The sequence below is a fragment of the Oncorhynchus tshawytscha genome, linkage group LG16 (genome assembly GCF_018296145.1).
Source record: "Oncorhynchus tshawytscha isolate Ot180627B linkage group LG16, Otsh_v2.0, whole genome shotgun sequence".
In the NCBI taxonomy this organism is placed as follows: domain Eukaryota; kingdom Metazoa; phylum Chordata; class Actinopteri; order Salmoniformes; family Salmonidae; genus Oncorhynchus; species Oncorhynchus tshawytscha.
In genome coordinates this window covers 87,817,598-87,838,177 of record NC_056444.1, presented here as the reverse complement: position 1 = coordinate 87,838,177, position 20,580 = coordinate 87,817,598, and the positions used below count along the sequence as shown (strand labels likewise).

General features: G+C 48.4%; 1 protein-coding gene across 1 annotated transcript; it reads left to right on the top strand.

Annotated features, from left to right (window-relative positions):
• The first annotated feature begins 283 nt into the window (after positions 1-283).
• zgc:194242 (uncharacterized protein LOC100005854 homolog) lies at positions 284-5,087 on the top strand. The gene is given in 5 exon segments (XM_042298616.1): positions 284-488; positions 491-579; positions 1,744-1,924; positions 3,746-3,764; positions 3,766-5,087. Coding segments are annotated over 5 exon segments (609 nt in total). The 5' UTR covers positions 284-334; the 3' UTR covers positions 3,932-5,087.
• The last annotated feature ends 15,493 nt before the right edge of the window (positions 5,088-20,580 follow it).

Below are 20,580 nucleotides of genomic sequence, written 5' to 3'. Positions count from 1 at the left end.
CCTCTCCCCTCTCTCTCCTCTCCCCCTCTCTCTCCTCTCCCACTCTCTCTTTCCTATCCCACTCTCTCTTTCCTATCCCACTCTCTTTTTCCTCTCCCACTCTCTCGCCTCTCCCACTCTCTCTTTCCTCTCCCACTCTCTCTCCTCTCCCACTCTCTCTTTCCTATCCCACTCTCTCTCCTCTGCCACACTCTCTCCTCTCCCACTCTCTGTCCTCTCCCACTCTCTCCTCTCCCACTCTCTGTCCTCTCCCACTCTCTCTTTCCTATCCCACTCTCTCTCCTCTGCCACACTCTCTCCTCTCCCACTCTCTCTCCCACTCTCTCTCCTCTAGATGATCTTATTAGAGAAGCTGGGGCAGCAGTTGGGTCATCCCACCCGGTCAGTGTATGGTTGGCTGATCACTAAGTTCCTGAAGTATCACAACAAGATGTTAGAGGAGAGTGCGGTGTCTCTGTCTGGGATCCAGCCTGGAGATACAGTGTTAGAGCAGGGCTGGGCCTGAAGGCTGCAGCCACACTGCTGACAGAACCTACTGGGAGACTCATAGGAGTGGACTACTCAAAATACATGCACAAGGTGAGAGAGAGAGTAAATGAGTGATTAGAGGGGTGGTAATTTAGTGACTCAACTACAACACTGCTTTTCTCACATCCTCTCTCCCCCTCCTCTCCTTTCCCTTCTCCCCCCTCCTCCTCTCCTCTCCCTTCTCCCCACTCCCCCTCTCTCCCTCCCCTCTCCCTTCTCCCCCCTCCTCCTCTCTCCACCTACTCTCCTCTCCCTTCTCCCCCCTCCTCCTCTCCCCCTCCTCCTCTCTCCCCCCTCCTCTCTTCTCCCCCCCTCCTCCTCTCTCCCCCTCCTCTCCCTTCTCTCCCCTCCTCCTCACTCCCCTCCTCTCCTCTCCATTCTCCTCCCTCCTCCTCTCCTCTCCCTTCTCCCCACTCCCCCTCTCTCCCTCCCCTCTCCGTTCTCCCCCTCCTCCTCTCTCCACCTACTCTCCTCTCCCTTCTCCCCCTCCTCCTCTCTCCCCCTCCTCTCTTCTCCCCCTCCTCCTTCTCCCCCTCCTCTCCCCCTCCTCTCTCCCCTCCTCTCCTCTCCATTCTCCTCCCTCCCTCCTCTCCCTCTCCATCCTCTCCTCCCTCCCCCTCCCTTCTCCCCCCCCTCCTCCTCTCTCCCTCCCTCTCCCCCCTCCTCCTCTCTCTGCTTCCTCTCCTCTCCCTTCTCCCCCTCCTCCTCTCTCCTTTCTCCCCCTCCTCTCCTTTCCCTTCTCCCCCCCTCCTCCTCTCCTCTCCCTTCTCCCCACTCCCCCTCTCTCCCTCCCCTCTCCCTTCTCCCCCTCCTCCTCTCTCCACCTACTCTCCTCTCCCTTCTCCCCCTCCTCCTCTCTCCCCCTCCTCTCTTCTCCCCCTCCTCCTCTCTCCCCCTCCTCTCCTTTCCCTTCTCTCCCCTCCTCCTCTCTCCCCTCCTCTCCTCTCCATTCTCCTCCCTCCTCTCCTCTCCCTTCTCCCCCCCTCCTCTCTCCCTCCCCTCTCCCTTCTCCCCCTCCTCCTCTCTCCCTCCCCTCTCCCTTCTCCCCCTCCTCCTTTCTCCCCCTACTCTCCTCTCCCTTCTCCCCACCTCTCCCCCTCCCCTCTCTTCACATAATCTCTCCTTCTCCCTCTCCTCCTCCCCTATCCCCTCTTCTTCCCTCTCTTCTCCCCTCTCCTCCCCCTCTCCCCTCTCCCCCTCTCCTCACCCATCTAGATGGCAGGTGATCTTCTGAAGGAGTTGGTGTCCAATGGGAAGGTGTCTCTGTATCAGTGTGATGTGGCAGCCATGCCTCTAGCAGACAATATGGTAGACAAGGTGTTCCACTGTAATTGTTACTACTACTGGCCAGACCTGAGGAAGGGAGCTGCAGAGATACACAGAGTCATGAAACCAGGTGAGGGGTGAGGGGAGGGTTGGTGTGGGAACTGTTGTTGTGGGGGTTGGTGTGGGAACTGTTGTTGTGGGGGTTGGTGTGGGGGTTGGTGTTGGAGCTGTTGTTGTGGGGGTTGGTGTGGGGGTTGGTGTGGAGGGTTGGTGTGGGGGTTGGTGTGGGAACTGTTGTTGTGGGGGTTGGTGTGGGGGTTGGTGTGGGAATTGTTGGTGTGGGGGTTGGTGTGGGGGGTTGATGTGGGAACTGTTGGTGTGGGGGGTTGATGTGGGAACTGTTGTTGTGGGGGGTTGGTGTGGCAACTGTTGTTGTTGTGGGGGTTGGTGTGGCAACTGTTGTTGTTGTGGGGGTTGGTGTGGCAACTGTTGTTGTTGTGGGGGTTGGTATGGCAACTGTTGTTGTTGTGGGGGTTGGTGTGGGAACTGTTGATGTGGGGGTGATGTTGATGTGGGAACTGTTGTTGTGGGGGTTGGTGTGGGAACTGTTGTTGTGGGGGTTGATGTGGGAACTGTTGTTGTGGGGGGTTGGGGGGTTGGGTGGGGGGGTTGATGGTTTTGGGAACTGTTGTTGTGGGGGGTTGGTGTGGGAACTGTTGTTGTGGGGGGTTGATGTGAGAACTGTTGTTGTGGGGGGGTTGGTCTGTTGTGGGGGGTTGATGTGGGGGGGGTTGTTGTGGGGGTTGGTTTTGGAACTGTTGTTGTGGGGGGTTGGTGTGGGAACTGTTGTTGTGGGGGTTGGTGTGGGAACTGTTGTTGTGGGGGTTGGTCTGGGAACTGTTGTTGTGGGGGTTGGTGTGGGGGTTGATGTGGGAACTGTTGTTGTGGGGGGTTGGTGTGGGAACTGTTGTTGTGGGGGTTGATGTGGGAACTGTTGTTGTGGGGGTTGGTCTGGGGGGTTGGGGTGGGGGGGTTGGTGTGGGGGGGTTGGTGTGGGAACTGTTGTTGTGGGGGTTGGTGTGGGAACTGTTGTTGTGGGGGTTGGTGTGGGAACTGTTGTTGTGGGGGTTGGTGTGGGAACTGTTGTTGTGTGGGGGTTGGTGTGGGAACTGTTGGTGGGGGTGGGGGTTGGTGTGGGAACTGTTGGTGTGGGGGATTGGTGTGGGGGTTGGTATGGGAATTGTTGTTGTGGGGGGGGTTGGTGTGGGGGTTGGTGTGGGAATTGTTGTTGTGAGGGGTTGATGTGGGAACTGTTGTGTGGGGGCTGTGTGTGGGGGTTGGTGTGGGAACTGTTGGCGTGGGGGTTGGTGTGGGGGGGTTAACTGTGGGAACTGTTGATGTGGGGGTTGATGTGGGAACTGTTGGCGTGGGGGTTGGTGTGGGGGGTTGATGTGGGAACTGTTGGTGTGGGGGTTGATGTGGGAACTGTTGTTGTGGGGGTTGATGTGGGAACTGTTGGAACTGTTGGTGTGGGGGGGTTGGTGTGGGAACTGTTGGTGTGGGGGTTGATGTGGGAACTGTTGTTGTGGGGGTTGGTGTGGGAACTGTTGGTGTGGGGGTTGGTGTTGGAACTGTTGTTGTGGGGGGTTGGTGTGGGGGTTGGTGTGGGAACTGTTGGTGTTGGAACTGTTGTTGTGGGGGTTGATGTGGGAACTGTTGGTGTGGGGGGTTGGTGTGGGAACTGTTGTTGTGGGGGTTGGTGTGGGAACTGTTGGTGTGGGGGTTGATGTGAGAACTGTTGGTGTGGGGGTTGGTGTGGGGGTTGGTGTGGGGTGTTGGTGTGGGAACTGTTGTTGTGGGGGTTGGTGTGGGAACTGTTGTTGTGGGGGTTGTTGTGGGGGTTGGTGTGATGGTGACCACTCAATATCTCTACTGTATCATTCTACTATAGGAGGTGTGATGGTGACTGAGCAGAGTGGTCAGCTTTGCGTCCAGGAGGGAGTTCCCTGGACGGAGCTGGCAACCCGAGGCCTACATGGCAGCTCTGAGAGCCTCTGGGTTTAACCAGGTCACAATGGAGGATCATCAACACAGACACATCACCTGCCAGGCCATTTACGCTACTGCTGATAAGTGATGAACACACATGCCATCATTTGTCATTCAGAAATCGAGGATCACTTACTTTTTTAAATAAATAGCTGTGGATTGTTTCAAATTACAAGCTTGTTGGTTCTCTGCCTGTTAGGATTCCTGAGATTCCTGAGTTGTGAAAAACATCTAAAATATGTGAAGATAATGTGTCTTGAGTATAATAAAAAATGTTGACACAGGAGATATAGGAGAATCTCTCTCTCCAGACTGGCTCAGTAGGGCAGTGGTGTGTGGTGAAGATATAGGAGAGTCTCTCTCTCCAGAATGGCTCAGTAGGGTAGGGGTGTGTGGTGAAGATATAGGAGAGTCTCTCTCTCCAGAATGGCTCAGTAGGGCAGTGGTGTGTGGTGAAGATATAGGAGAGTCTCCTCCAGACTGGCTCAGTAGGGCAGGGGTGTGTGGTGAAGATATAGGAGAGTCTCTCTCCAGACTGGCTCAGTAGGGCAGGGGTGTGTGGTGAAGATATAGGAGAGTCTCTCTCTCCAGACTGGCTCAGTAGGGCAGGGGTGTGTGGTGAAGATATAGGAGAGTCTCTCTCTCCAGACTGGCTCAGTAGGGCAGTGGTGTGTGGTGAAGATATAGGAGAGTCTCTCTCCAGACTGGCTCAGTAGGGCAGTGGTGTGTGGTGAAGATATAGGAGAGTCTCTCTCCAGAATGGCTCAGTAGGGCAGGGGTGTGTGGTGAAGATATAGGAGAGTCTCTCTCCAGACTGGCTCAGTAGGGCAGTGGTGTGTGGTGAAGATATAGGAGAGTCTCTCTCCAGACTGGCTCAGTAGGGCAGTGGTGTGTGGTGAAGATATAGGAGAGTCTCTCTCCAGACTGGCTCAGTAGGGCAGGGGTGTGGTGAAGATATAGGAGAGTCTCTCTCTCCAGAATGGCTCAGTAGGGCAGGGGTGTGTGGTGAAGATATAGGAGAGTCTCTCTCCAGACTGGCTCAGTAGGGCAGTGGTGTGTGGTGAAGATATAGGAGAGTCTCTCTCCAGACTGGCTCAGTAGGGCAGGGGTGTGTGGTGAAGATATAGGAGTCTCCTCCAGACTGGCTCAGTAGGGTAGGGGTGTGTGGTGAAGATATAGGAGAGTCACTCTCTCCAGAATGGCTCAGTAGGGTAGGGGTGTGTGGTGAAGATATAGGAGAGTCTCTCTCCCAGAATGGCTCAGTAGGGTAGGGGTGTGTGGTGAAGATATAGGAGAGTCCCTCTCTCCAGACTGGCTCAGTAGGGCAGGGGTGTGTGGTGAAGATATAGGAGTCTCGCTCCAGACTGGCTCAGTAGGGCAGGGGTGTGTGGTGAAGATATAGGAGAGTCTCTCTCTCCAGAATGGCTCAGTAGGGCAGGGGTGTGTGGTGAAGATATAGGAGAGTCTCTCTCCAGACTGGCTCAGTAGGGCAGGGGTGTGTGGTGAAGATATAGGAGTCTCCCTCCAGACTGGCTCAGTAGGGCAGGGGTGTGTGGTGAAGATATAGGAGAGTCTCTCTCTCCAGAATGGCTCAGTAGGGTAGGGGTGTGTGGTGAAGATATAGGAGAGTCTCTCTCCCCAGAATGGCTCAGTAGGGTAGGGGTGTGTGGTGAAGATATAGGAGAGTCCCTCTCTCCAGAATGGCTCAGTAGGGCAGGGGTGTGTTATTTTACTTATTACTTATTTTCCACCATAATGTGCAAATAAATTCATTAAAAATCCTACAATGTGATTTTCTGGATTTTTTTTTCTCGTTTTGTCTGTCATAGTTGAAGTGTACCTATGATGAAAATTACAGGCCTCTCTCATCTTTCTAAGTGGGAGAACTTGCACAATTGGTGGCTGACTAAATACTTTTTTGCCCCACTGTATATGTCCTAACCGACTTGCCAAAACTATAGATTGTTAACAAGACATTTGTGGAGTGGTTGAAAAACTAGTTTTAATGCCTCCAACCTAAGTGGATGTAAACTTCCTACATAACCTGTATGTTTTGTTCCTTTACTGTAAACCCGAACAACGCTGAGTCTCGTAAAGCAACAATTCTCTCTGGGCTGGCCGGAGGAATGTCCTTTAACTTGGAGAGTCTACAGATGTGGGGCGGTGGGGGGACAGAGAGAGAGGGGGGGGCAGAGAGAGGAAGGCAGAGGGAGAGAGTGAGAGGAAGGCAGAGAGAGAGAGGGGGAGAGAGAGAGAGGAAGGCAGAGGGAGAGAGTGAGAGGAAGGCAGAGAGAGAGAGGGGAGAGAGAGAGAGAAGGCAGAGGGAGAGAGTGAGAGGAAGGCAGAGAGAGAGAGTGAGAGGAAGGCAGAGAGGGAGGGGGAGAGGAAGGCAGAGGGAGAGAGTGAGCGGAAGGCAGAGAGAGAGGGGGGAGAGGAAGGCAGAGGGAGAGAGTGAGCGGAAGGCAGAGAGAGAGAGAGGGGGAGAGAGAGAGGAAGGCAGAGAGAGAGAGAGGGGGAGAGAGAGAGAGGAAGGCAGAGGGAGAGAGTGAGAGGAAGGCAGAGAGAGAGAGAGGGGGAGAGGAAGGCAGAGAGAGAGAGGGGGAGAGAGAGAGAGGAAGGCAGAGGAAGGCAGAGGGAGAGAGTGAGAGGAAGGCAGAGAGAGAGGGGGAGAGAGAGAGAGGAAGGCAGAGGGAGAGAGTGCGAGGAAGGCAGAGAGAGAGAGTGAGAGGAAGGCAGAGAGAGAGGGGGAAGAGAGTGAGAGGAAGGAAGGGAGAGAGAGAGGGCAGAGAAGAGAAGAGAGAGAGGAAGGCAGAGGGAGAGAGTGAGAGGAAGGCAGAGGGAGAGGGGGAAGAGAGTGAGAGGAAAGCAGAGAGAGAGAGAGGGGAGAGAGAGAGGGGGGGAGAGAGTGAGAGGAAGGCAGAGAGAGAGGGGGAGAGGAAGGCAGAGGGAGAGAGTGCGAGGAAGGCAGAGAGAGAGGGGGAAGAGAGTGCGAGGAAGGCAGAGAGAGAGGGGGAAGAGAGTGAGAGGGGGAGAGAGTGAGAGGAAGGCAGAGAGAGAGGAGGGAGAGAGGGGGAGAGAGTGAGAGGAAGGCAGAGAGAGAGGGGGAGAGAGAGAGAGGGGGGAGAGTGAGAGGAAGGCAGAGAGAGAGGGGGAAGAGAGTGAGAGGAAGGCAGAGAGAGAGGGGGAGAGGAAGGCAGAGGGAGAGAGTGCGAGGAAGGCAGAGAGAGAGGGGGAAGAGAGTGAGAGGAAAGCAGAGAGAGAGAGGGGGAGAGAGAGAGAGGGGGAGAGAGTGAGAGGAAGGCAGAGTGAGAGAGTGAGAGGAAGGCAGAGAGAGAGGGGGAGAGGAAGGCAGAGGGAGAGAGTGAGCGGAAGGCAGAGAGAGAGAGGGGAGAGAGAGAGAAAGTGCAGACAGATTTGACCCCAATAACTATAATGGGATATGCACCAACAGCAACCTTGGGAAAGACTCTTCTCTTCAGTGGGTCATATGATTGAGTGTAGTCTGACCCAGGAGTGTGAAGGTGAACGGAAAGGCACGGGAGCAACGAACCGCCCTTGCTGTCTGTGCCTGGCCGGTTCCCCTCTTTCCACTGGGATTCTCTGCCTCTAACCCGATTACAGGGGCTGAGTCACTGGCTTACTGGTGCTCTTTCATGCCGTCCCTAGGAGGAGTGTGTCACTTGAGTGGGTTGAGTCACTGACGTGAATTTCCTATCTGGGTTGGTGCCCCCCCCCTTGGGTTGTGCCGTGGGGGAGATCTTTGTGGGCTTTTCTCAGCCTTGTCTCAGGATGGTAAGTTGTAGTTTGAAGATGTCCCTCTAGTGGTGTGGGGTCTATACTCAAACTTGTCTCAGGGTAGTAAGTTAGGGGTCTGTTGATATCCCTCTAGTGGTGTGGGGTCTATACTCAACCTTGTCTCAGGGCAGTACGTTGGTGGTTTGAAGATATCTCTCTAGTTGTGTGGGGGCTGTGCTTTGGCAAAGTGGGTGGGTTATATCCTGCCTGGCTGGCCCTGTCCGGGGGTGTCGTCGGACGGGGCCACAGTGTCTCCTGACCCCTCCTGTCTCAACCCCCAGTATTTATGCTGCAATAGTTTGTGTCGGGGGGCTAGGGTCAGTCTGTTATATCTGGAGTATTTCTCATGTCTTATCCGGTGTCCTGTGGAAATGTAAGTATTCTCTCTAATTCTCTTTTTCTCTTTCTTTCTCTTTCTCTGAGGACCTGAGCCCTAGGATCATGCCTCAGGACTACCTGGCCTGATGACTCCTTTCTGTCCCCAGTACACCTGGTCGTGCTGCTGCTCCAGTTTCAACTGTTCTGCCTGCGGCTATGGAACCCTGACCTGTTCACCGGACGTGCTACCTGTCCCAGACCTGCTGTTTTCAACTCTCTAGAGACAGCAGGAGCGGTAGAGATACTCTGAATGATCGGTCAATTGACATTTACTCCTGAGGTGCTGACCTGTTGCAACCTCTACAACGACTGTAATTATTATTTGACCCTACTGGTCATCTATGAACATTTGAACGTCTTGAGGTTCTGTTATAATCTCCACCCGACACAGCCAGAAGAGGACTGGCCACCCATCATAGACTGGTTCCTCTCTAGGTTTCTTCCTAGGTTTTGGCCTTTCTAGGGAGTTTTTCCAAGCCACCGAGCTTCTACAACTTCATTGCTTGCTGTTTGGGGTTTTAGGCTGGGTTTCTGTACAGCCCTTTGAGACATCAGCTGATGTACGAAGGGCTTTATAAATAAATTTGATAAAACGAGTCCTATATCGACATAACCTGAAAGGCCACTCAACAAGGAAGAAGCCACTGCTCCAAAATCCAGACTACGGTTTGCAGCTGCACATGGGGACAAAGATCATACTTTTTGGAGAAATGTCCTCTGGTCTGATGAAACAAAAACAGAACTGTTTGACCAATAATGACCATCGTTATGTTTGGAGGAAAAAGGGGGAGGCTTCCAAGATGCCTTGGAACACCATCCCAACCATGAAGCACAGGGAGGTAGCATCATGTTGTGGGGGTGCTTTGCTGCAGGAAGGACTGGTGCACTTCACAAAATAGATGGCAGGATGCCTACAAACCTGACTCAGTAACACCAGCTCTGTCAGGAGGAATGGGCCAACATTCAACCAACTTATTGTGGGAAGCTTGTGGAAGGCTTCCCGAAACGTTTGACCCAAATTAAACAATTTAAAGGCAAAGCTACCAAATACTAATTGAGTGTATGTAAACTTCTGACCCACTGGGAATGTGATGAAAGAAATATAAGCTGAAATAAATCATTCTCTCTAGTATTATTCTGACATTTCTCCTTCTTAAAATAAAGTGGTGATCCTAACTGACCTAAGACAGGGAACTTTTAAATTAAATGTCAGGAATTGTGAAAAACTGAGTTTAAATGTATTTGGCTAAGGTGTATGTAAACTTCTGACCTCAACTGTATCTACAGGGTCAGTGTCTATATACAGGCTCAGTAGTTATATACAGGGTCAGTAGTTATATACAGGGTCAGTAGTTATATACAGGGTCAGTAGTTATATACAGGGTCAGTAGTTATATACAGGCTCAGTAGTTATATACAGGCTCAGTAGTTATATACAGGCTCAGTAGTTATATACAGGGTCAGTAGTTATATACAGGGTCAGTAGTTATATACAGGGTCAGTAGTTATATACAGGGTCAGTAGTTATATACAGGGTCAGTAGTTATATACAGGGTCAGTAGTTATATACAGGGTCAGTAGTTATATACAGGGTCAGTAGTTATATACAGGGTCAGTAGTTATATACAGGGTCAGTAGTTATATACAGGGTCAGTTCCAGGGTCAGTAGTTATATACAGGGTCAGTAGTTATATACAGGGTCAGTAGTTATATACAGGGTCAGTTCCAGGGCCAGTAGTTATATACAGGGTCAGTAGTTATATACAGGGTCAGTAGTTATATACAGGGTCAGTAGTTATATACAGGGTCAGTAGTTATATACAGGGTCAGTAGTTATATACAGGGTCAGTTCCAGGGTCAGTAGTTATATACAGAGTCAGTAGCTATATACAGGGTCAGTAGTTATATACAGGGTCAGTTCCAGGGTCAGTAGTTATATACAGGGTCAGTAGCTATATAGAGGGTCAGTATCTATATAAAGTGTCAGTAGCTATATACAGGGTCAGTAGTTATATACAGGGTCAGTAGTTATATACAGGGTCAGTAGTTATATACAGGGTCAGTAGTTATATACAGGGTCAGTAGCTATATACAGGGTCAGTTGTTATATACAGGGTCAGTAGTTATATACAGGGTCAGTTCCAGGGCCAGTAGTTATATACAGGGTCAGTAGCTTTATACAGGGTCAGTAGTTATATACTGGGTCAGTAGTTATATACAGGGTCAGTTCCAGGGTCAGTAGCAATATACAGGGTCAGTAGTTATATACAGGGTCAGTAGTTATATACAGGGTCAGTAGTTATATACAGGGTCAGTAGTTATATACAGGGTCAGTAGTTATATACAGGGTCAGTAGTTATATACAGGGTCAGTAGTTATACACAGGGTCAGTAGTTATATACAGGGTCAGTAGCTATATACAGGGTCAGTAGCTAAATGCAGGGTCAGTTCCAGGGTCAGTAGTTATATACAGGGTCAGTTCTAGGGTCAGTAGTTATATACAGGGTCAGTAGTTATGTACAGGGCCAGTAGTTATATACAGGGTCAGTAGTTATGTACAGAGTCAGTAACTATATACAGGGTCGGTAGCTATATACAGGGTCAGTAGTTATATACAGGGTCAGTAGTTATATACAGGGCCAGTAGTTATATACAGGGTCAGTAGTTATATACAGGGTCAGTAGCTATGTACAGGGTCAGTAGTTATAAACAGAGTCAGTAACTATATACAGGGTCGGTAGCTATATACAGGGTCAGTAGTTATATACAGGGTCAGTAGTTATATACAGGGCCAGTAGTTATATACAGGGTCAGTAGTTATATACAGGGTCAGTAGCTATGTACAGGGTCAGTAGTTATAAACAGAGTCAGTAACTATATACAGGGTCGGTAGCTATATACAGGGTCAGTAGTTATATACAGGGTCAGTAACTATGATACAACCTGTCAGGATCAACGGGGATGTTGTCACTTTGTAACCCATTAGAGTTCATGTTTAAATTCATTGAGCTGTATCTAAAGATATTAATGTTTAAATTCATTGAGCTGCATCTAAAGATATTAATGTTTAAATTCATTGGGCTGTATCTAAAGATATTAATGTTTAAATTCATTGAGCTGTATCTAAAGATATTAATGTTTAAATTCATTGAGCTGCATCTGAAGATATTAATGTTTAAATTCATTGAGCTGCATCTGAAGATATTAATGTTTAAATTCATTGAGCTGCATCTGAAGATATTAATGTTTAAATTCATTGAGCTGCATCTAAAGATATTTTCTTTACAGTTATTTACATATGTAATTGTATTAGAATGTGTTGGATAGTGAGAGAACTACATACATATTCTTATTCTATTGTATTGTTTAGTATTGAAGCTTTTGACTGCAAGTTCCAGAATGCCTTGCGACAGGAAGTAGAGAGAGAACGCACCAGTTAAGTGCAAATGACAAGTGATTATCCTGACTTTTCGCTAGCAACTTACCATTATTGCTCTGTAGAATCTAAAGTTGTTAAATGTAACGTGAACAATTATTATTACTAAAAATAATCTTTCATTTCAGTTCATCAGCAGTTCACCTTGCATCTTTATGTTTGTACGAGCATTGGCTATGAATCTCTTTATCCAGGCGGTGACTCTTTGCTGTACTTTTCAAGCTCCAACACAGGTTCAGTGCTGTCTGTGCTGCTTGCTGCGAGTTGTACAGTAACCTGGCAACTGGACTTGAGTTCTATATTCACCTCATCCGGAACCTTGTTATCATCAGTCTCTTCGGACTGATTGGGTGATGTCAGAATTCTGGGTCCATTCCACCATAGCTCGCTCTGTGTCAAGTTTCGAACAGTTTGTCCTCTTTTAGGGAGGTCAGCTGGATTAGTTTTCCCTTCAATATGTGACCATGACTCTGGATTGGTCAAGGACTGGATCTTGTCAATCTGTTCGCAACAAACTGTTTCCGTTTCTGAGCTGAGCTGCAAATCCAATGCAGCACGATCATCGAGTCTGTCCACAATTCGATCTGTCTTTCTTCCATTTTCAAACTTAATGATGGTGTTGGAGTCGTGCTTGGCCATGCAGTCGTGGGTGAACAGGGAGTACAAGAGGGGACTGAGCACGCACCCCTGAGGGCCCCCGTGTTGAGGATCAGCATGGCAGATGTGTTGCTTACCTACCCTCACCACCTGGGGCGGCCCGTCAGGAAGACCAGGATCCAGTTGCAGAGGGAGGTGTTTAGTCCCAGGGTCCTTAGCTTAGCGATGAGCTTTGAGGTGCACTATAGTGTTGAACGCTGAGCTGTAGTCAATGAATAGCATTCTCACATAGGTGTTCCTTTTGTCCAGGTGGAAAGGGCAGTGTGGAGTGCAATAGAGCGCATCATCTGTGGATCTGTTGTGGCGGTATGCAAATTGGAGTGGGTCTAGGGTTTCTGGGATAATGGTGTTAAAGTGAGCCATGACCAGCCTTTCAAAGCACTTCCTGGCTACTGACGTGAGTGCTACAGGGCAGTAATCATTTAGGTGGGTTACCTTCGCTACCTTGTGTACATTGACTATGGTAATCTGCTTGAAACATGTAGGTATTACAGACTTGGTCAGGGAAGGGTTGAAAATGTCAGTGAAGACACTTGCTAGTTGGTCAGCTCATGCTCTGAGTACACGTCCCGTCGAAGTCCAGGATCCAGTTGCAGAGGGAGGTGTTAAGTCCCAGGGTCCTGAGCTTGGTGACGAGCTTAGAGGGCACTATGGTGTTGAACACTGAGTTATAGTCGATGAACAGCATTCTCACAGGTCTTCCTCTTGTCCAGGTGGGAATTCAAGTGTAGAGCGCAATTGAGAGTGCATCGTCTGTGGGTCTGTTGGGGTGGTATGCAAATTGGAGTGGTTCTAGTGTGTCTGGAATGATGTGAGGTGATGTGTACCATGACCAGCTTTTCAAAGCACTGCATGATTACAGATGAGTGGTACAGGGTGGTTGTCATTGTGGCATGAAGCCTTAGAGTTCTTGGGAACAGGAATGATGGTGGTCATCTTGAAACATTGGGATTACCAAGGAGATGCTGAAAATGACCATGAAGATGTCTGCCATCTGGTCTGCATATGCTCTGAAAACGCGCCCTGGAATATTGTCCAGCCACGCGGCCTTGGAGAGCGAGATCACGCAGTCCTCTGGGTCGGCGAGTGCCCTCGTGAATGGCTCAGTGTGGTTTTTACCAAAGGATGCATAGAATGCATTGAGTTCATCTGGTAGAGAGGCATCGTTAGGCATGGCTGGGTCTTCATTTGTAATTTGTAAGGGGGACTATATCCCCTGCCTCAAGCATTTGGAGCCTGTTTAAATGGATTCCACTGGAAGTATAGAGTTATGATCTGATTTTCCAAAGGGGGGACGAGGGAGGGCTTTGTATACTTTTTTGTGGGTTGATTAACAGTGGTCTGGGATTGTATCGCCCCCCTAGTGGTGAATGGCACTTGTTGATAGAAGTTGGGCATCACGTGTCTTAGTGACGCAAAATTAAAATCGCTGGGAACAAGAAAAGCAGCCTCCGGGTACATGGTTTCTTGCTTGTTTATAACCTCGTACAGTTCGTTGAGTGACAGCTTGTTGTTGTCCTGAGGTGGAATGTATACAACAGTCACGATAACAGATGAAAAGGCAGACGGGTCAGCATTTGACCATCAGGTATTCCAAGACAGGTGAACAATGGGTCGAGGCTTCCACTACGCTGGTGTCTACACACCATCTGTTGTTAATGAAAAGACCCCCATATGTTTCAGAAAAACATGTTGCAGTTACGAGAGTCCCCGTTGACAGCAAATCTGCGATCAGAGGTCATCCATCTTATTATCAAGAGACTGGAGGGAAGTGGTTTTCCCTTTGCCTTCACAAGGACGCCTCCAGCCTCTTTTTTCCCATCAGCGTTTCCTCTTGGGTAGGTCGGAGGTTGGGTCGGAGGAACACGTCTGATGTTCAAAAGATCTTGTAGATCATAAGAGAAATAAGAGAGTGTACATTCCGTAGAAAAAGTGAAGCTCACAAGGCGGAAAACATACAGCGCAGCGCCATCTTGGTTTTACAGTGCCAAATTCTGTGTGTGTGTCTCAGTGATATAAACACATGCAATTGGATGAGGACACCTGTGAATACTTGACTCTGGGGCCCCTTTCACTCCAACACAAACATCTGGACCTGCCTGAGAGAGAATGTGTGGGAAGGAGGCCTCTGTGAGTCATCACCGTAACACACACACACATCTCTCCAGCCCCAGGCCCTAATGATGGGGACCACCTGGATGTGATCAGTCAGAGGGCCATGGGTTAAAATCATTGTGTTTTCACAGTGGTGGAGGGGTCATAGGGGTGGGAGAGAGGAGAGAGGATAAATACAGGGAGAGAGGATAAAATACAGGGAGAGAGGATAAAATACAGGGAGAGAGGAGAGAGGATAAACACAGGGAGAGAGGATAAAATACAGGGAGAGAGGATAAACACAGGGAGAGAGGATAAACACAGGGAGAGAGGATAGACGGGGAGAGAAGAGAGAGGAGAGAGGATAAACACAGGGAGAGAGGATAGACACAGGGAGAGAGGATAGACACAGGGAGAGAAGAGAGAGGATAAATACAGGGAGAGAGGATAGACACAGGGAGAGAGGATAAATATAGGGAGAGAGGATAAATATAGGGAGAGAGGATAAATATAGGGAGAGAGGATAAATATAGGGAGAGAGGAGAGAGGATAAATACAGGGAGACAGGATAGACACAGGGAGAGAGGAGAAATACAGGGAGAGAGGAGAGAGGATAAATACAGGGAGAGGGGATAGACACAGGGAGAGAGGAGAAATACAGGGAGAGAGGAGAGAGGATAAATACAGGGAGAGAGGATAAACACAGGGAGAGAGGATAAACACAGGGAGAGAGGATAAATACAGGGAGAGAGGAGAGAGGATAAACACAGGGAGAGAGGATAAACACAGGGAGAGAGGATAAATACAGGGAGAGAGGATAAACACAGGAGAGAGGATAAATACAGGGAGACAGGATAAATATAGGGAGAGAGGATAAATATAGGGAGAGAGGAGAGAGGATAAATACAGGGAGACAGGATAGACACAGGGAGAGGATAAATACAGGGAGAGAGGAGAGAGGATAAACACAGGGAGAGAGGATAAACACAGGGAGAGAGGATAAACACAGGGAGAGAGGATAAATACAGGGAGACAGGATAAATATAGGGAGAGAGGATAAATATAGGGAGAGGAGAGAGGATAAATACAGGGAGACAGGATAGACACAGGGAGAGAGGATAAATACAGGAGAGGGGATAAATACAGGGAGAGAGGATAAACACAGGGAGAGAGGATAAACACAGGGAGAGAGGATAAACACAGGGAGATAAGGATAAATATAGGGAGAGAGAGAGGATAAACACAGGGAGAGAGGATAAACACAGGGAGAGAGGAGAGGATAAACACAGGGAGACAGGATAAACACAGGGAGAGAGGATAAACACAGGGAGAGAGGATAAACACAGGGAGAGAGGATAAACACAGGGAGAGAGGATAAACACAGGGAGAGAGGATAAATACAGGGAGAGAGGATAAATATAGGGAGAGAGGATAAATATAGGGAGAGAGGAGAGAGGATAAATACAGGGAGACAGGATAGACACAGGGAGAGAGGATAAATACAGGGAGAGGGGATAAATACAGGGAGAGAGGAGAGAGGATAAACACAGGGAGAGAGGATAAACACAGGGAGAGAGGATAAATATAGGGAGAGAGGATAAATATAGGGAGAGAGGAGAGAGGATAAACACAGGGAGAGAGGATAAAATACAGGGAGAGAGGATAGACAGGGAGAGAAGATAGACAGGGAGAGAGGAGAGAGGAGAGAGGATAAACACAGGGAGAGAGAGGATAAACACAGGAGAGAGGATAAACACATGGAGAGAGGATAAATAGAGGGAGAGAGGATAAATACAGGGAGAGAGGATAAACACAGGGAGAGAGGATAAATACAGGGAGAGAGGATAGACACAGGGAGAGAGGATAAATACAGGGAGAGAGGATAAATACAGGGAGAGAGGATAAATATAGGGAGAGAGGAGAGAGGATAAATACAGGGAGACAGGATAGACACAGGGAGAGAGGAGAAATACAGGGAGAGAGGAGAGAGGATAAATACAGGGAGAGAGGATAAACACAGGGAGAGAGGAGAGAGGATAAACACAGGGAGAGAGGATAAACACAGGGAGAGAGGATAAATACAGGGAGAGAGGAGAGAGGATAAACACAGGGAGAGAGGATAAACATAGGGAGAGAGGATAAATACAGGGAGAGAGGAGAGAGGATAAACACAGGGAGAGAGGATAAAACAGGGAGAGAGGGATAAACATAGGGAGAGAGGATAAATACAGGAGAGAGGATAAACACAGGGAGAGAGGATAAATATAGGGAGAGAGGATAAACACAGGGAGAGAGGAGAGAGGATAAACACAGGGAGAGAGGAGAGAGGATAAACACAGGGAGAGAGGATAAACACAGGGAGAGAGGATAAACACAGGGAGAGAGGAGGGAGAGAGGATAAACACAGGGAGAGAGGATAAATACAGGGAGAGAAGAGAGAGGATAAATACAGGGAGAGAGGAGAGAGGATAAATACAGGGAGAGAGGATAAATACAGGGAGAGAGGATAAACACAGGAGAGAGGATAAACACAGGAGAGAGGATAAATACAGGGAGAGAAGAGAGGATAAATACAGGGAGAGGAGAGAGGATAAATACAGGGAGAGGAGAGAGGATAAATACAGGGAGAGGGAGAGAGGATAAATACAGGGAGAGAGAGAGAGGATAAATACAGGGAGAGAGGAGAGAGGATAAATACAGGGAGAGAGGATAAATACAGGGAGAGGAGAGAGGATAACACAGGGAGAGGGAGAGAGGATAAATACAGGGAGAGAGGATAAATACAGGGAGAGAGGATAAATACAGGGAGAGAGGAGAGAGGATAAATACAGGGAGAGAGGATAAACACAGGGAGAGAGGGAGAGGATAAACACAGGGAGAGAGGAGAGAGGATAAACACAGGGAGAGAGGATAAACACAGGGAGAGAGGATAAACACAGGGAGAGAGGATAAACACAGGGAGAGAGGATAAACACAGGGAGAGAGGATAAATACAGGGAGAGAGAGAGAGGATAAATACAGGGAGAGAGGAGAGAGGATAAATACAGGGAGAGAGGATAAATACAGGGGAGAGGATAAACACAGGGAGAGAGGATAAACACAGGGAGAGAGGATAAATACAGGGAGAGAGGAGAGAGGATAAATACAGGGAGAGAGGATAAATACAGGGAGAGAGGATAAACACAGGGAGAGAGGATAAACACAGGGAGAGAGGATAAATACAGGGGAGAAGAGAGGATAAATACAGGGAGAGAGGAGAGAGGATAAAACACAGGGAGAGAGGATAAATACAGGGAGAGAGGATAAATACAGGGAGAGAGGAGAGAGGATAAATACAGGGGAGAGGAGAGAGGATAAACACAGGAGAGAGGATAAAACAGGGAGAGAGGATAAATACAGGGAGAGAGAGAGGATAGACACAGGGAGGAGGAGAGAGGATAAATACAGGGAGAGAGGATAAATACAGGGAGAGAGGAGAGAGGATAAATACAGGGAGAGAGGATAAACACAGGGAGAGGAGAGAGGATAAATACAGGGGAGAGAGGAGAGAGGATAAATACAGGGAGGAGAGAGGATAAATACAGAGAGAGAGAGGATAAACACAGGGAGAGAGGAGAGAGGATAAACACAGGGAGAGGAGAGAGGATAAACACAGGGAGAGAGGATAAATACAGGGAGAGGAGAGAGGATAAACACAGGGAGAGAGAAGAGAGGATAAACACAGGGAGAGAGAAGAGAGGATAAACACAGGGAGAGAGAAGAGAGGATAAACACAGGGAGAGAGAAGAGAGGATAAACACAGGGAGAGAGGAGAGAGGATAAACACAGGGAGAGAGGATAAACACAGGGAGAGAGGATAAATACAGGGAGAGAGGATAAACACAGGGAGAGAGGATAAATACAGGGAGACAGGATAAATATAGGGAGAGAGGATAAATATAGGGAGAGAGGAGAGAGGATAAATACAGGGAGACAGGATAGACACAGGGAGAGAGGATAAATACAGGGAGAGAGGAGAGAGGATAAACACAGGGAGAGAGGATAAACACAGGGAGAGAGGATAAACACAGGGAGAGAGGATAAATACAGGGAGACAGGATAAATATAGGGAGAGAGGATAAATATAGGGAGAGAGGATAAATATAGGGAGAGAGGAGAGAGGATAAATACAGGGAGACAGGATAGACACAGGGAGAGAGGATAAATACAGGGAGAGGGGATAAATACAGGGAGAGACGAGAGAGGATAAACACAGGGAGAGAGGATAAACACAGGGAGAGAGGATAAACACAGGGAGAGAGGATAAATATAGGGAGAGAGGAGAGAGGATAAACACAGGGAGAGAGGATAAACACAGGGAGAGAGGATAAATATAGGGAGAGAGGATAAATACAGGGAGAGAGGATAAATATAGGGAGAGAGGATAAATATAGGGAGAGAGGAGAGAGGATAAATACAGGGAGACAGGATAGACACAGGGAGAGAGGATAAATACAGGGAGAGGGGATAAATACAGGGAGAGAGAGGATAAACACAGGGAGAGAGGATAAACACAGGGAGAGAGGATAAATATAGGGAGAGAGGAGAGAGGATAAACACAGGGAGAGAGGATAAAATACAGGGAGAGAGGATAGACAGGGAGAGAAGATAGACAGGGAGAGAGGAGAGAGGAGAGAGGATAAACACAGGGAGAGAGGAGAGAGGATAAACACAGGGAGAGAGGAGAAACACATGGAGAGAGGATAAATAGAGGGAGAGAGGATAAAATACAGGGAGAGAGGATAAAATACAGGGAGAGAGGATAGACACAGGGAGAGAGGATAGACACAGGGAGAGAGGATAAATATAGGGAGAGAGGATAAATATAGGGAGAGAGGATAAATATAGGGAGAGAGGATAAATATAGGGAGAGAGGAGAGAGGATAAATACAGGGAGACAGGATAGACACAGGGAGAGAGGAGAAATACAGGGAGAGAGTAGAGAGGATAAATACAGGGAGAGAGGATAAACACAGGGAGAGAGGATAAATACAGGGAGAGAGGAGAGAGGATAAACACAGGGAGAGAGGATAAACATAGGGAGAGAGGATAAATACAGGGAGAGAGGATAAACACAGGGAGAGAGGATAAACACAGGGAGAGAGGATAAATATAGGGAGAGAGGATAAATATAGGGAGAGAGGAGAGAGGATAAACACAGGGAGAGAGGATAAATACAGGGAGAGAGGATAAACACAGGGAGAGAGGATAAACACAGGGAGAGAGGAGAGAGGATAAACACAGGGAGAGAGGAGAGAGGATAAACACAGGGAGAGAGGATAAACACAGGGAGAGAGGATAAACACAGGGAGAGAGGATAAATACAGGGAGAGAAGAGAGAGGATAAATACAGGGAGAGAGGAGAAATACAGGGAGAGAGGAGAGAGGATAAATACAGGGAGAGAGGAGAGAGGATAAATACAGGGAGAGAGGAGAGAGGATAAACACAGGGAGAGAGGAGAGAGGATAAATACAGGGAGAGAGGATAAATGATAAATACAGGGAGAGAGGATAAATACAGGGAGAGAAGAGAGAGGATAGACACAGGGAGAGAGGAGAGAGGATAAATACAGGGAGAGAGGATAAATACAGGGAGAGAGGAGAGAGGATAAATACAGGGAGAGAGGATAAACACAGGGAGAGAGGAGAGAGGATAAATACAGGGAGAGAGGATAAACACAGGGAGAGAGGAGAGAGGATAAACACAGGGAGAGAGGAGAGAGGATAAATACAGGGAGAGAAGAGAGAGGATAAATACAGGGAGAGAGAAGAGAGGATAAACACAGGGAGAGAGGATAAATACAGGGAGAGAAGAGAGAGGATAAACACAGGGAGAGAGAAGAGAGGATAAACACAGGGAGAGAAGAGAGAGGATAAACACAGGGAGAGAGGATAAATACAGGGAGAGAAGAGAGAGGATAAATACAGGGAGAGAGAAGAGAGGATAAACACAGGGAGAGAGGATAAATACAGGGAGAGAGGAGAGAGGATAAATACAGGGAGAGAGGATAAATACAGGGAGAGAAGAGAGAGGATAAACACAGGGAGAGAAGAGAGAGGATAAACACAGGGAGAGAGGAGAGAGGATAAACACAAGGGAGAGAGGATAAACACAGGGAGAGAGGATAAATACAGGGAGAGAGGATAAATACAGGGAGAGAAGAGAGAGGATAAATACAGGGAGAGAGGATAAATACAGGGAGGGAAGAGAGAGGATAAATACAGGGAGAGAGGAGAGAGGATAAATACAGGGAGAGAGGAGAGAGGATAAATACAGGGAGAGAGGAAAGATGATAAATACAGGGAGAGAGGAAAGATGATAAATACAGGGAGAGAGG